Source organism: Polyodon spathula, chromosome 25, assembly GCF_017654505.1.
Source record: "Polyodon spathula isolate WHYD16114869_AA chromosome 25, ASM1765450v1, whole genome shotgun sequence".
NCBI lineage: Eukaryota > Metazoa > Chordata > Actinopteri > Acipenseriformes > Polyodontidae > Polyodon > Polyodon spathula.
In genome coordinates, this window is record NC_054558.1 from 17618061 (window position 1) to 17634246 (window position 16186).

General features: G+C 38.2%; 3 protein-coding genes across 4 annotated transcripts in view; 1 reads left to right on the plus strand and 2 right to left on the minus strand.

The window, feature by feature from the left end:
• Positions 1–6204, minus strand: part of LOC121300245 (cell cycle checkpoint control protein RAD9B-like) — a 15476-nt gene extending 9272 nt beyond the window's left edge. Inside the window, exons 1-8 of the mRNA XM_041228744.1 lie at positions 6194–6204; positions 4734–4845; positions 4387–4539; positions 3842–3956; positions 3113–3212; positions 2617–2723; positions 1782–1888; positions 294–358 (exon numbers count right to left, since the gene is read on the minus strand). Of these exons, the coding sequence (XP_041084678.1) occupies positions 294–358; positions 1782–1888; positions 2617–2723; positions 3113–3212; positions 3842–3956; positions 4387–4539; positions 4734–4845; positions 6194–6204 (770 nt within the window). The remainder of the gene's footprint in view (positions 1–293; positions 359–1781; positions 1889–2616; positions 2724–3112; positions 3213–3841; positions 3957–4386; positions 4540–4733; positions 4846–6193) is intronic.
• Positions 6205–6490: 286 nt separating this feature from the next.
• Positions 6491–11775, plus strand: LOC121300226 (vacuolar protein sorting-associated protein 29). Of its 2 annotated transcripts, XM_041228723.1 has the most exons (5): positions 6518–6591; positions 8111–8122; positions 9715–9906; positions 10651–10886; positions 11238–11775. In XM_041228723.1, exons 1-5 carry the CDS (start codon positions 6589–6591, stop codon positions 11353–11355), a joined length of 561 nt encoding a protein of 186 aa, XP_041084657.1. In that variant the 5' UTR covers positions 6518–6588; the 3' UTR covers positions 11356–11775. The 2 variants fall into 2 exon arrangements, with proteins under 2 accessions (XP_041084658.1, XP_041084657.1); XM_041228724.1 differs by lacking the exon at positions 8111–8122 and having other exon boundaries at positions 6491–6591.
• On the minus strand, positions 11582–16135 carry LOC121300225 (protein FAM216A-like). The gene is made up of 7 exons (XM_041228722.1): positions 15947–16135; positions 14895–14935; positions 14675–14796; positions 14161–14287; positions 13264–13444; positions 12991–13071; positions 11582–12795 (listed from the first exon to the last, which is right to left on the minus strand). The coding sequence occupies exons 1-7, from the start codon at positions 16084–16086 to the stop codon at positions 12783–12785; spliced, it is 705 nt and encodes a 234-aa protein (XP_041084656.1). The 5' UTR covers positions 16087–16135; the 3' UTR covers positions 11582–12782.
• Between the last annotated feature and the right edge of the window lie 51 nt (positions 16136–16186).

A 16186-nucleotide genomic window follows, 5' to 3' on the forward strand; every position in this document is an offset into this window, starting at 1 on the left:
ACACAAGTTAAGATTGGGTCTCGGTTGCTTTTCATGTTTAAAAATATGATATTAATTTAAATGTTATTATCTTTTTCGCTAAAATGGTCCTATTGGAACATAACATACAGGACACTTGCTCAGAATAATAACGTACACCCCTCTAAGTGCACCCAATATTTAACCAATCAAACATTTGTATTGTTTTCAGAAAACGTTCCTCTGTCCTTGCACTTGTTGCTAAATAGAGCCCACGGATTCAGTGGTATATGTTATTGCACTGCAGCTACAAAACAAAATGTTAAGATTCCTACTTTCCTGATGATCCAAAGTGGATGGACACAGCCAGGCCAGTGGACTCTGCGAAGGACAGCAAACCCTGCAAACACAAACAGCACGTTGAATGCCATGCTTTACGCTTGACACTGCTGGATGAGACTGCAACTTGCTATTTTACTTTAAAGTCCACAGTATGTTTAAGCATTTTGCATTTCTCTTTCTGCCCACCATGGAGAAAACAAACATTGTGAAAGTTAAGATAAAGTGATGCAGCACTTATGCCTTATTAAGAAACTACAACCAGTACTTCTTAAAAGAAATAAAAATCATGTTTCCGTGGATAAGACTGTGATAAGTGTACACATTGTACAGTGCATTTGTGTTTTACTTTTTAGTGTGAAAGGGTACATCGGTTGGCAAGTCTGGCAGCAAGCACTATAACTCACTGGGACAGGTATATCACTGAGTCTGCCTGGCTGATCAGGGAGGCAGTTTTAGTGAACACATACTGTACACCCTGGATCAATTTATGAACTTGTCTATCAGTATCTGTGCAATTATCAGGAGGTGTTACAGGGTGTGGACAACAAATCACAAACATACACTGTCAATAGTGTGACCGGTTTACCAGGGCAGCAATGACAGGCCTGATTCAACATGGCGAGTCTGCAAACACAATATGCCACTCTAAATTGGATCAGCTTGTTCTCCAGAATGGCCCACAGTTATCACTTTTGGAGGCTGTTGATTGTGAAACAGCAGTAACTTGTGCACAGCCTTTGATACCACACAGCACCTGCCAATGGACTCCCTATTATCATCCCTGCATCAGAGTGGCAGAGTTGCTCATTGTGTTTAAAACTGACTGACGACAGCAAGATGCGGGGTAGTTAAGTAAGGTACAATCTATTTACACAAAGTGTGGTCTACATATTGTTTTTTTTTTTCTCTAGTTCAATTCGATAGCTGGAACCCTAAAGCCAAGCCTGGCCAGGCTGCCCTGTCCTGGCTGGCTGAAGCAAGATGAGGTGGATAAGGGAAATTTTCCTTTCTAATCCACAGGAGCAAAGGTCAATGCAGCGCTCCCTGTGGGCCCTCCAGCCAAGATAAGCAACTCAGCACAAAGAGGATTCAAACCAAGCTTGCATGACTCGTCCTACAAAAGGGCTTTACTTTTTAATCCTCAAAAGGTATTTTATTGTAGGTAGTGCTCACATTTCACCTTTTACATCTCAACTTTTACAGAACCAAAAAGATAAATCACCAGAGCAATTCCATGTCAGCGTGTTTTTATCCCTGGTCAGCACTCCCATGTTCTAAGTCTAAATGAGGAGGAACATACAGTCCGTGACCCAGCTGTCCACCTTGTTATTGGGCTGGTCTTGACCTGGGTGCCTGAACATGATATTGTACGTGTTCTTCTGAAAGACCCAGCCACAAATATACCTCAATAAAAACCAACACCAACGAACAAATCATATATCATGACAGCAGTGGCTTTGTTCCAAAAATCTCTCTCTCACCCTCAGCTCCTTCAGGCAGAAGATTATTTCTGAATCCACTCCGACTTGGTAGTAGTCAAATTCGTCTGGGTTCAGACTAATTTCTGTGTGCATCACCTTGGTTAAGTCTGCATGAGATTTACATTCAAACAGGTAGGGCTTAAAAAACAGTATGACGCGGTACAAAACGCCAAGAAGATGCCATGCATGCATTTAACTAAACTTTTTATTTTGTAAAACTAAACTACATTATATTGGCTACACCAGCTCTTTTCTATTCTACATGATATCATTCCATTGCATTGTGTTTTATAGTACACTACACTGTACTATAAGCTAATGAGTCATTTGCAGGGTGTCTCTTGTATAAGAGATGTAACCTTGTGATTTACAATACAGTACTATAGAATAGGTGGAGTCAACTAAGTTTTAAGGTCAAGGTCATAGCGAGTGACTTTCTGACTGCATCAACTACCATTAGAAATCAGCACTGAATTTAACTGAAATATTTTTAAAGACTGCTATATGAAAGAAAAATAATTACTAAAACTCATTATGGGAGTGACAGGACATCATAAAAATGGTGACGTAATAGATATAAATATAGTCTTGAAGATGACACCACCAGCAGTACAGCACTGTACCCCCAGTATCATGTAGGGCACTTTCTATTGATCAGGCCCAAACATGCTTATTCGCCGAGATCCCAAGTGGCACAGATTGGGAATAACCCATATTACTATACCACCCATTAACAAGTCATCTGCTAAACAATGCTTTCCCAGGGTTAATAAGGAAGACTGCTTACATAAACCCACATTATAAGGCAATGGAAATTAATGAGATCAATTATAACCTGTTTCCTCCTCAAAGTAATTCCTGAAGCTGACTTTTACTGGAGTCACTGCAAGGGTGATTTCCTCCTGAAACACTGGAAAGTGTATCACTACGTCCCCTAGAAGTCTGAGGGCAGAAGGAGATTATAGACTAGGGTAGTGTACCCTTTATGCATATTGTCAAACAACTATACTTTTTAATTTGACCTAAAGATGAACTCCCTTAAATATACTTATATTTAAAAAAGTTGTATATTCTTGTAGAAATGTGAAAAAGGGGACCCTCCCTTGTTTACCTTTAACTACTATTTTCTAAAACTGTGCAGTCAGCTGCCCCAGAGCAAACAAGAAGTGAAGAAGTGTGTTTCACAAAAGAGCAGTAAATTACAACTGGCAAGTTATTTTCAAAGGAGTTCAGCTTGAATTGAAGTGATTTCATAACTTCTTTGAGTCGGCACTCAGTAAGGTTTCCCATTGCCTTGTACAAGCCATCAGAGTCAAAGCTCTCCTTCTCACCTTGCCTGTGCCTTCAACACATTGGGGCACATGTTTCTAGGAAACACCGCTTGAAGGGACTCGCATTCCTGAAACCCTAGGTTATGGGTTTTGGTAATTCCTGAAATATAAGGCAGTAGTTAATATAATACTAACATATAACATAGTTTGTTCCACCACTGTGTCTATAACGCCCTCTACTGTCTGCATCATGATATCAGCAGATCAGCTCTCCCTTTCGTTTAAAGCAGCATGCCCCACACTGATGTTCATTTTTACACTAAAACACAATTCCTTGGTACACAATGAGTAGCATTCTGTGCACACACTGCTTCATAGAGAATCAGATATTGTTTGTTCACATTGTTTCTACTCCCCGAAAGTTATTTTTTGTGGCAGACACAAAATCTTCCTCTTCCTTAAAACATCTCCTGAATGCCACTCTGTGCAGCAAACAGGCATGCACCCGTACTGCTACCACTTGCAGCAACAGGTTATAAACAACATCTTGAAGTTCTGTTACAGCTCAGATTACCTTTATTTCCACGTGACAGTCGTGTTAGACTGATAACAACTTACAGAGAAACACAAGCAGTGTTGATTTTTTTTTTTATATGAAAAAAGGAGACCTATGACACATTGAAATCATTTACACTACCTAATTCAGCCCCAATACTTCTTGTAGGGTACACAGTATTTTTTTGGATGTCTGGCTCTATCTATCTATACCAAGAGTTTTATTCTGCCTACCATGTCTGCAGGAGAACTGGAAAACGACATGGCTATCCCTGACGTTAATATATATTTTGCATCTTTCTACGTTTCTTTCAATAGTTGCCAGGCACCTGAAGATAGGCAGAACTGACTGGAAAAAAAGGGGAAAGAGCACCAGTGATTTAAAGACCACACACACGGCTATCCTATTTAAATTCCTAATAATGGTAACTTATTATTATCCTATTCCTACTGTGTTCACATCACAAATAACTAGGAGTTATTATTAATTACTGTTGTAAACTCATTGAAAACACGGCACGAATGTCATGCTTTGAACAACACTACACTTGCTCGCTTCTTTGCTGAACATTCCTCAAAGTTTTTGTGAAAAATGTTAACAGCCTCTTTTGGTACAGTCAGAAAAGGTCAATAAAAAGCATGAGTTCAAGTTTTATCAATTATTTTATTCAATTGCAATTCCATTTCCAGTTCCTTTTTAAAATCAAAGGAAGGACTTGGGATTTGAATGGGAATTGCATAGGTTGCATATATGCCAGTTTCACATGGACCCGAAGTACCTTCATTGTCAACTTGCACTTGAGCACTGGCTCTACATCTCCCTGCTCCAGGGGCTGCTGGGTCGTCTCCTTGCTGTAGTGCTGAAAGAACAGCGGAGAGAACAGGAAGCAGGCATATGCAGACCTGGAGGAATTCACTGACCTCACTGCAAGCTGAGAGAGAGAGTGTGAGAGTGGGCAGAGGCAAACTGTATTGCAATTATGTTTCTAACAATCTATCAAATCTGTTTATTATGTACTGTATATTATATCACCTTAGCAGACTGTACTCAAAGGGTTAATACAGTCATACATCTTGCAACAGTTTTTATCAGAAAGGCATAGCCATTCACAGGGATTTTACTCACTCCTTTTTCTAATGGGTCAAGCCATAGATCCTCTCCAACCCGAGACAGAGCATGAACAGCCTTCCCAAATGCTGTCAACGGGGCATAAAAGAGCAAGAAACGACTCAGAGTTCTGGTTTAAGGTGAACAAAGTGTGTAATGTGAGGGGCAATAGTTTGCAGCGGTGAAATAAAATTAATTTGAAAAAGATCTGTCACTGACATGGGCGAAAAATGTGGAAATGATTTTGTTTTGTATTTTTACAGGACTACACCTGAAATGGAACTTCTTTGAGGAAATCATAGAATACAGCAGGTTACCAAGTATTAACTCTGTCAGTCCCAATCACATTAACACAATTGCTATCTCAAATTTTTTCCCAGTCCGTGCTCTCCAATGGTTTATTTTATTCGACCAGAGAGAGAGAGAGAGATTGCTGTTGAATTTTTCCTCACCAGGACGCGTTAACGCCCTACTTGGTATTATTTTGAAGTTTACTAAAATCTGACGCCGTATTTAAATACTTAATTTTATACTTAAATAATACTTAAATTAAATTTAAATTTAGTAACATTATTGAGGCTAACGATACGCAGTTCAACACAACATTTTAACCAAACTCGTCATATTTCATTCAATTGCAGTTCCCTTTGGCACTAAGCTGTGTAACTAAGGAACACTCTCACCTCTAACTTAATAATTCAATAATTACCTTTTACATTGCTTCCAGCTAGTACACATTTCATGCTCCAATTGTATTTAAATAATTTTTCTCCTCACATAAAAACTGCTTTTTTTTTTTTGTTTGTTTATTTTTTTTGTGGGGTCTTTATTTATGTAGACTTTCAGTTTTTTTTTTAAATAGTCACACTGAGAGTTGACAAGTTGTTGCTTCTTCAAGAGCGGGAAGCACTGCAGTCGAATGGTTGGCTGGGAAATGTAGTTTTATCCTCTATAATTCTCAAATATAATATTACGCGCCCTTGACTGTGCGAAGTGTGCTCACAGTAAACAATTTGATTTTGTGTTGTTTTGCTATTAGTTTTATATATATATTATATATATATATATATATATTATAGATATATATATATATATATATATATATATATAAACAGAACAAAAAAACAAATTAAAAATAAAAATAGCAAGTGAATGAACAGAGCTGGGAAAAAACTGCCCAGAAGAATGGTGCAGACGAACATTACTGTCTGCAGCTGATAAGATATGTGGAAGGCTTGTCTATCAGCCTACTAAAGGCCATTCTTACATGTTTTTCTTTTCATTTAGTAGGCAGGGTGAATAGTGTTGAATAAGAATCAGTGCTTACCGCACGATTATAGGATTGAAAGGTAACTGTCAGCGAAAGGATTGTGGTGACAAAGGGGGGCATTTCACTGTTTAGTAAATTATTTTCGGCCTGTCATTGCAGTGGGAAGTGTTTTTCAGAGATTACCGTACGTTTTTTATTGTTCTCTCACGGAATACGCATTTATTCACATCACATACACGCAAAAAACAGCAGCTCCAAATATACCAGAATCGCACATCTACTAAAACATCACATTTTTCCAATTACGCAAATGCAGTCAGTATTTAATGAACAACAGCTACGCAGTCAAAAGAGCTGCGACACGATGCGACAAATACAGCAGATAGTGAAGCTGCACACACGCAGCTTTTACAGCTGTCTGCGCCTGGCGTATCGCATTCATATGAGACAAAAGTGTTAAGTGAAATGGACATACTTGCTTGCCGTAGTAAGTGTCTGGGTTCTGCAAGGTGATTGGTTGCTGATGTCATTGGGTGGAGTGCAGGGATTTCACTCTGCTGTGCAAAAAAAGCTTCTTCCTGAATTACAGAGACGGGATCAAAGATGGTAAGGATAAAACGTGTAAAGCTGGAGACAGCCTTTACATCCGCAGTATAAGGGTTTTTGATAAATGCAAACCACACTTTGCATGCATGCGATGTATATATATATTTTTGCAACTCTAAAGCTTCGAGGTGGTTGGTTGAAAATGTTAGGTTTCCTGGCCTGCTCTGTTGTTTTATGGTCTGTGGGTGTTGAATTGTCACATGACGGGCGAAAAAAAGGAAAGGGAAAATAAAATGCATCAACAGTATATTCCCTAAACCGAACCTTTAACTGTGGTTTTACTGGTTTTGTTTAGTTTTTCCCCTCACCATTTTGCTTAACCGTTTTTAGTTTTTTTTTTTTTTTTTTTTTTTTTTTTTTTTTACATTGTTATTACTGATGTAAGGTTTTGAACGATTTGTTTTAACTTCATTTAAAACTCTTCAACATGTGTCCAGCGAATTGCATGTAGTTATTATTATTATGCATTATTATTATTATTATTATTATTAATATGCATTATTATTATCTAAGCTGCGATCCATGCAATGAAAACATAGTGACGTGCATATTGGTTTGAGTTCAAAATCCCTTGATGAAAATACGTCTTAAGCCCTTTTTGTTCTGAAAAGAATATGGTAAGGCTAGGCTGGAACAGAATTAAGCCTACAGCATGAAACACGATTTAACTTAACATCTGTTGTTAGTTTACTAATATCCGTTAGCACTAACACACACTAATCAGTTTGATTTTAATGTAATTCAGTCTGATCGATTGCTGGATTTGCTGAAATGGTTTGCTAATGCCTTTCTGTGTCAAGTAACAAGCCTTATTTATGCGGTATATGCATGTACACTAATGGTAATGTAACGAATAGTGTAACGCAATGTAGAACTCGTTTACATAAGCACACTGTGATCTGAACTTGTCGCTTTCTAGGCTAAAACAACACGCAGTTCCTCAGAACTATCATGGTTACACGTAATGTATGTAATAATCAGTTTTGTGGAGAAGTTTGAGTACTTTGAACCTGACACCTTTCTGAAAAGTGTATTTTTGTAAAAATGGCATTTCATTAATAATAACTGGTAACAGGAAGACCAAGATGTACACGCCATAAACTTGGTTACTCTGGTTTTATCTTTAAATGTATAGACGAGTGTTGTTTCTTGTCTTGAATTAGTGGCTGTCCATTGAATAAATTCCAAAATTGCATAACATATTTATTTGGATGGCTATTGAATACACTGCATATTTTAAAAAGGGCCTGTAGTTACCCAATGAAGCATGTGCATTAACATTCTCAGCCATGCTCCTCTTACCTACAATCAAATCAACCAAATACATAACAAAATAATAACCTTACACTATTATTATTATTTAATTTGTTGTCATCTAACACTTTTGGTTTGCTTTTTAAATGTTGCTATTAATTTTAATTTCTTCATTTATTTTCTGTTTCATCTCTCTCTTTGTTAACCCTCTGATTATGTTTCACCTTGTCCCACTGTCTACAATCAACCTCTTCATTGCATTCAGGCTGGCCACAGAGTAAGTTCCCTGTCTTTGAACCTCATACTGCCCATGTTAATGGAGACTGGGCTTGCAGTGGTGCTGTGACTGAAATTAACACACTTGGGGCTGATTGTAGGTTACAAGCAACTAACGCTCCTAATTGGGAGAGGGGAGGGGGGAGGAGGGGTAGTACAATTGTTTAAATGATACTTAGATTACAGTAATACGGTCATCTGTGGTATATACAAAGCACAGTAACACTGTTTTTAGTAAATGGTAAGAATTTAATTGTCTAGGCTAGACTAAACCAACTACAAAAACCAGGAGTCCTGTAAAAAAAAAAAAACTGAGGTTTGCCAATGTAAAATAGTTTATTTTTTTAAAAACAGTTCACTATGCAAGAAGACCACCCAGTTATGATCCATTTTCAGTAAATTCGATTATTTACACCCTGCATCCTAACTGTTCAGCATCACTGTAAATGTCTTCCACGTTATTTTTGGCCCTTCATCATTCTTCAGTTTTATCAAGTTTCTTGCCTTATTGCTTTCCTACAAAACCTCTATTTTGCACTCGTAGTCTGAACAATGTACCAGGAGTTATCATTCTATCGTTTTCAAACCCAGATCTTTGTGTCTGGGTTCAATACGGCACAGAGTGAAAGGGTTTCAGGAAGGTCTCTTATTCATAAGTCATCACTTTTGATCGTCAGGAATTCATAATAATGTGCATTTATTCACTTGCCAACCGAGCACCGACCTCCAGCATTCTTTAGATCTGCAGGGATGGAAATAAGGCTCCTATTGCATAACAGATTCACTCTTTCTGGGTTTTGCTAAAAGCTTAACTAGCCACAATGTATAGGTAACAAGCTCAGGTGTGTCTCATTAAAGCTCTAGTTAAAGCACACCTGCACCTGGCAAATTAAACTGTGTTACCCACTGTGAAGTAGAACAGGGAGGGTATTAAAGATAATATTTACAGGCATTCAAGATCAACTGCTCAGCACTTTTTCACGGTTACATTAGTTTTGGGTAAGCTTCACTATCTTCCTGCATTCAGGTTGCCTAGCTTTAGATTTTAACAGTTTGTTTTTTACCTTCTCTCTCTATGCATTACCTTTTAAAACAGTTCTCTATTTACTTGTTCACTTTGGTGATGCTTGCTTTTCTGTTTGGGGTGAATTCTAACAGATGTAATTTCTAATCTATAAACGGTAATGAAAATGTTCTTGTATCATTAAAAGAACATTATTTAACTGCTAACGTCTTATTTATTAGAAAAAACGTATATGCAAATGAAGATAAGTAACTTTGAATTTGATCTGAACCGATATGAGTCTGAGTCTAAGCACTGCTGGAACAATTCGATCTTGAGTGCCAGGGTTATGAAAATCTAACAGAACGTGCATGTCTCTTTTAGTATTTCTGTCTGTATAAATCTGTTAAATGCCAGAGAGGGTATTTAGATCTTGTGGCTTTTTGATTATTTTGAATAGTCTCTGTGATCTTAAATAAAGAATATTTGAGCTTGTTTTGTTTCCTTGTCGGAACAGTGGCTTGTGCTTCCAGCTGCCGAATGCGCTTCCTTCACTGTGCTTGCTAACTCCCCTGTGTGTTTCCTGTAAGCTGGTACTGGTGCTTGGAGATCTTCACATTCCCCATCGATGCAACACTCTGCCAGCCAAGTTCAAGAAGCTGCTGGTCCCAGGGAAGATCCAGCACATCCTCTGCACCGGTAACCTCTGCACCAAGGAGAGCTATGACTATCTCAAGACGCTGGCCGGGGACGTCCACATTGTCAGAGGAGACTTTGACGAGGTTTGTCCCTCTATGCACAGATTCCTAGTACCCCTTTTTTATAAATGCAGTGACACTTCCAAGTTTAGTTGTGTTTTTTTTTTTTTTTATTGGACACGCTTAATAAATGTAGTAATGTAGAGATCCAATTATGGGGAAACTTTCCATTAATGCAAATATTATTGCAAATTATATATATATATAATATAATATATCTATATTATATATAATATATATATATATATATATCAGAATATATATCAATATAGACCCTTATATATCTTCTTGGACCGGGAGGACGTAACTTACGTTGGGAACGTACATGTTTGTGGACATCTGTTGGCAACCGCGGTCAATGGAGATCTAGCAGGGCTTCTCAAACTCAGTCCTGGGGACCCCCTGTGGCTGCTGGTTTTCATTCCAACCGAGCTCTCAATTATTTAAGTAGACCTTTAATTGAACTGATAATTTGCTTAATTAGACCTTTTTACTTGTTTTCTCTTGAACAGTTGCATATTTCAAGTTAGCCATAACATTTGATAAGTAACTTGAAATGTCTAATTAAGCACATTCAGTTCAATTAAGGGTAAAAGCTATTATTTTGTATTTATAGACCTGGCGAATTATTTTGCGAATTATTTTCCATTCATTAAAATGTTGCAAAGAGTGCTGCCTCTCTTCACTGTGTGTGCCTGGTGGGTTTAGTAAGCTGAAGAATTGCAATTGTGAAGGTCTCATTCTACGGCTGGCATGTTTCACTTGCAGAACTTGAACTACCCAGAGCAGAAGGTGGTGACGGTGGGCCAGTTTAAGATGGGCCTGATTCACGGGCACCAGGTCATTCCCTGGGGAGACCTGGCCAGCCTGGCTCTATTACAGAGGCAGCTGGATGTGGACATTCTCATTTCCGGACACACCCACAAATTTGAGGCCTTTGAAAACGAGAACAAATTCTACATCAACCCAGGATCTGCAACAGGGGCTTACAATGCGCTGGAAAGGTTGGTAGAGCACAGTATGTGAACCTCTGACTGACTCCTCGCCTCCTGTCTCTATCCAGAACCCCAGCCGAAAGGTTTTCCTGGGAAAAAAGCAATGTTTGGATGGTTCTATTTCATTAATTCAGATTTCCAATTCATGCATAGTAAGAATTCAGTTTAACGGAAGAAGACTACCATTGTTAGTTTTTTTAAATGTATCAGCATCGTTATCATTAGCCAATTTTAAAATGTTAAAGGATGTCATTTTCACCTTTGCTGTCAGATCTAAAGGTCTACAGTACAGACAGAAATACGCTAAAGAGACTCTTTCGAAACTGTTCCTTGTGCTCAAAATATGCCTCTCTTTTCCAGTAACATCATCCCATCGTTTGTACTGATGGATATCCAGGCGTCGACTGTTGTAACTTATGTCTACCAGCTCATTGGGGATGATGTCAAAGTGGAAAGAATCGAGTACAAGAAGCTCTAAAGGTGGCACGGTGATGGGTCCCTTTGTACTGTCTCATTCCTTTCATCTTGCAGCTCAACCACCGAATTTCAACGCTACAACTGTATTATACATGTTTTGCTAACATTAAAAAATTATATATATATAAATATTCAGTCATTTTTATTTAGCAGCAGTGTGCTGCTGTTAGTTTGTTTTGAAGAATATACAATAATGCAACATGGATTTACATCGCTGTTTTTAAAAAAAAAAAAAAAAAAAAAAAAGCATGTCTAAGACTTACTTTTTTTTTTTTTTTTTTTTTTAAGCGTAGTCCTGTAAATATTCTCTTTTAAATCCCATTACTGAAAAGATATATGGTAGTTTAGAAATGCCGCATGGAACATTAGAGGACTTCATTTGCCCAATGTACCGATGTTGTAATAAAACCTCATTCATGTTTGTTTTGTTGTTTTTCATTTTAAAAGCTATGGTTTAACTGTGTTTAAGAAGTATTGTCAATTCCAAGTACAGCACTGCCTTGTTATCTCCCAGTCCCACCTGCACAGCACACTGGGAAATGTGGAAGATTGTTGCATGGGCAGGTAGTGCTAAAAAAAAAAAAAAAAAAATCCACATACAAGATTTATTTTTGCTGTGGATTTGATTAAATTCAACAGGCTCCTGTATTGACAATTCAGACACACAGTGTATTTTAAGCTAATTACAACCGGCTTGTTTGTTCATTTTACATATACTTTTTGTAGTCCTTGTTGCCCGTATGCATATAATAAACACACACTATGAATGTCTCCACTCTTCAACTCTGGAGCACACCTAGCATTTTTACAGCAAACCTAGTCTGTGATCATTCTGTCATCCACTAATCACGCGAAAGCAAACTCATTTAAGTAATGAAATACTGGATGATTTACATGTGATGGCTACCTCTTGAGATCCCTTGGGGCTGCAGCTTGATAAGTGGGATCACAGTGGAAGAAACCACTTAATGCCCCAATTGCACTTGAGGACAATGCACAGAACCACTAAGTAAAACAGTTCATTGGAAGTGGATCCAGTGCATTCTGAAGAGCTATATTACTGTATTCTAATCTATTTAACAATCTGATAGGGGTCTTGAAATCTAACTATCATTGACATGAAGTAATATCCCTACTCGCTATTTAGGAGAACAAAGGAAATGAAGGAACTTTTAAGGAACTACTTTCACCAAGCGGATGAATACAAAAAAAAATATGAATAAAAGACATCAGTACTGCCGTGCACTCACAATAAAACGACCGCTTTCTGTCAATGAGCTTTATCAGTGTGGCTATGTTGATTTGTAATTGTAGAATTCCGCTGACAGGCTGTCGGATTTTCCCTGCTCCACTTCAATAGATAAAGAGCTTATGGTTTGCAACAACGACTCCTCTCCAGGCTTTTGCTCCTTTCTTACACGGTCAAGTTTAATCTTGGTATCTGGAAAAGAGTCAGGTAAAACAAAATCACTATTGCATTGTATTCGAAAATACGTCTGAGATTGTTTCATGCAATTAAATCACATTCACTTTTTTTGGCCTGGCTCGAGTATAACAGTACCCAAAACCAGACAGTAACATCATTCAGACATAAGACAGACTCCTGGCAACTGGATTTTCCTGAGTTGTGCCATACCTTTCTTCCTTTTGTGTCCCTGTCTTTGTCTTTGCTTTGCTGGTTCTTCTCTGGTTGGAGGCTGGCATGCTGGACTGCACCCTAATGTCATGAACACACTTTACGTTAAATATACACACACACAACCCTACTGGAAATATAAGATTGGACTCTTTTAGTGTCATCCTTCATGACTTCTAACACAAATCTCTAAAGGTTTTATACAAAATAAACGTATTTTATTGTTTTCAATAAGGAAAGGTGATTACACTCTGGAATGAACAGACTACAGACCTGTGTCCTCCATCTATTATACTAGGGAGAACAATGTTCCCAGTGTGGGTTTGTCTGTGCCCTCCTGGTATGGGCTTGTTATTTCGGAGAGGTTCAGTCCTCTTGCCCACTTGGGACAGGGTCTGCTGGTGGAGCAGCACTTTGGCACTGGAGTTCGAATTTTCACATGACATGATGGAGCCTGCACACAACAACAATAATTTTAGTTACTGAGCTTGATCTGGATATAGAATACCTTTCTTCACAAATGATATCTAGGAAAAAAGACCAAACACATGGGCTGAAATTAAGGGGCAGGTTCTGTTTACATGAAAAAAGATAGTTTCCTATAATGCTACATGTTGTGGATTAAGCAAACATTGTGATTCCTGATAAACAACACTCCGCAGGTACACTAACAAACCTGGGAATTACAGAACCAAATTAGGAAAGAATGTGCAACGTCACACCTGACCTTACAAAAACTTACCAGGGTAAATCTGAACGGTAATTTTGCATGTTTTTCCCATGGTTACTTTTTGCATTTACTATGGTTTGCTACGTTTTTTTTATTATGGTTTTGCCATATCTGTAAGCTTTATAATGGTCGCCTATGCATTTTCACTATGCTTTATAACACATTACTATGCTTTTACTATGATACACGTTTAAAAGGGCTAGCAGCATGAATTCAAGCTCAGTGTTTTTCATGTGGTTCGTTTTACAATACAATAGGTTCACAAATTATCCAATGACTTATATAACACTCTAGCTTCACATGAGTCAACAGTGCATTGCTCTAGTTTAGTGTATGTGCCAAACCCCTCTTCTACCTGCACTAAGCACATACCTGCTTGCATGCAGTGGCTACACCAAGCACATACCTGTTTGCATGCAGTGGCTACACTCATTACATACCTGTTTGCATGCAGTGCTGCAGCATGTTCAGATACTGCCTCCTTATCTGTGTGCGCATGTGTTCTGTGCTGTAGACGTTGGCAATGCTGCACAGATACCTCTTCTGTCCTGTAGTCAAGTCTGGGTGCTGAAATAATCAAACCACAGAAAATATACAGTATACATTATATACTCATGTGAGTAATTGACAACCAATATCGCACGGATGCTGTAAAAGGCAGCCAATTATTACTATTTGTATTTTAAGGAATTCCATTCCCTAATTTGTGTTTATTAGTCAGGTATGGACTTATTAACATAGTTCATTAATTAAGCTGTTTATCATGAAGCTGAACTATATATAAAATAAAATGAAATGTTCTGTGTTCTTTTATAGAACGACGGAATACATTATCCAGATTGGAAAGTAAAAACAGCACGATTGAAAAGCAACCCACCAACAAAAGACGTGTTCTCCAATCGTTCCCTCCCCCCGTCCCAGGAAGAGTTGCTTATGAGTCACCCTATACTGTACCTGCAGAAAGGGGGCAGTCTTCATTGACTTGGGAATGTGTATAGTTTTCAGTTGGGGTGTGCCAGACAGCTGCATGGCTTTAGAATGCAATGTCTCTTGGCTCTTGATTATGGTTGTGTGGTCTATAACAGCAAGGAGAAAAACTAAATATGGTACAGAAAGTCACAACCCTCCTTTGATTCTGCTATGCTATAGAATAGTTACTTTAAATGGTGCTTACCAGTGTATCTGTTACTCTGTGGGTAGCAATGTCCTGATGACCTTTAAAGACGTGAATTAATATTAGTATTGTTATTCATGATATGTTTTCAGTTTAAAATGTGATTGTCTTTTCTATTAATGCAGCTTCCAAACAGGTAAAGGTAATCTACAAGAATGTCAATTGCAGTCTTATAAAACGTTAAGTTCCTTGAAACTGACATGTGAGCAACCAGCACCTTTGAAAACAGAGGTTCACAAGACTGAAAGTCCAACATCTTACAACAGGGCTCCTCTGTTTGCTTTCCAGCACCACCACAGTAACCTGGACGCTGAAAAAAAAAAACTCCCTTTTTGTTACTCGGACCTTGCAGACAGTGAATCCCTGTCAATGGAAAATAAGGGTGTAAAATGTGTTGCTTACACACACACACATACACACACACACACGCACACACGCACACACGCACACACACACACACACACACACACACACACACACACACACATACACACACACACAGTAGCCTCGAGACATTGGAGAAGGGCTAAAAATCTAATGTGATTATGATATTAGAGGAGAGCTGCCCAATCTTTTTGGAAATGACCAGGGAGGGAATTCTGAACAATGCAATACTACAATTGACTGGCCATTCAATTTTACATTCAAATATAATTCATTTGGTGTCTGTTATAACATATATGTTTATATTATCACAAAGAGTCCTGGAACTGGGCAGTTTGTTTATAACCTCCCCTAATGGTTTGTAGCCTATAGTGTTACTACTTAAAAAAAAACTTTACAAAAAAATAAACTTAAAAAATATTTATGCAAAGGCTTTCTCGACATGTACTTTATAATATAATAACAAAATATGTATTAGCAAAAACACTTCACAAAACAAACAAACAAACAAAAACACTACAGTCCTCATTTTAAAAAACTGCAAGTACAAGACTTGTATTGTTTTGTACTTGCAACATGTATGTCAGCCATAGGCACAAGTGTCTGCCTGCTGCGTGCTTGCAGTCTCAATACAGTGTAATCAGAATCGTGCGAATACTATGCCCTACCTTGTTGCTGAGATCTGCTTGGCTCGAATGAAATCCTGCCCTTTGCAGCCCTGTTCGGCGAACGTTACCCGTTTCCTCGTTACTTCTGGCAGATGTTCATTGCTGGAGCAAAGTGAAATCCTTATTTCTCTACCGTACATGTTTCAATATTATAAACAGGACCCCACCCCCCACCCCAAAAAAACGGCCAACGTCCCAGTTAGTTATATAACGAAATTTGAAGGTAGTGCGCCTGCGCCT

What these genes read in the sequence shown, in the direction of transcription:
- LOC121300226 (XM_041228723.1), top strand. An exon ending in TCAGAGGAGACTTTGACGAG is followed by an intron (nt 9,907 to 10,650) that starts GTTTGTCCCTCT and finishes TTTCACTTGCAG; the next exon opens with AACTTGAACTACCCAGAGCA. An exon ending in GCTTACAATGCGCTGGAAAG is followed by an intron (nt 10,887 to 11,237) that starts GTTGGTAGAGCA and finishes TCTCTTTTCCAG; the next exon opens with TAACATCATCCCATCGTTTG.
- LOC121300225 (XM_041228722.1), bottom strand. Translation starts at nt 16,086, where the DNA reads ATGTACGGTAGAGAAATAAGGATTTCACTTTGCTCCAGCAATGAACAT. An exon ending in ACAGAGTAACAGATACACTG is followed by an intron (nt 14,797 to 14,894) that starts GTAAGCACCATT and finishes TTGCTGTTATAG; the next exon opens with ACCACACAACCATAATCAAG. An exon ending in ATAATAGATGGAGGACACAG is followed by an intron (nt 13,072 to 13,263) that starts GTCTGTAGTCTG and finishes TCATGACATTAG; the next exon opens with GGTGCAGTCCAGCATGCCAG.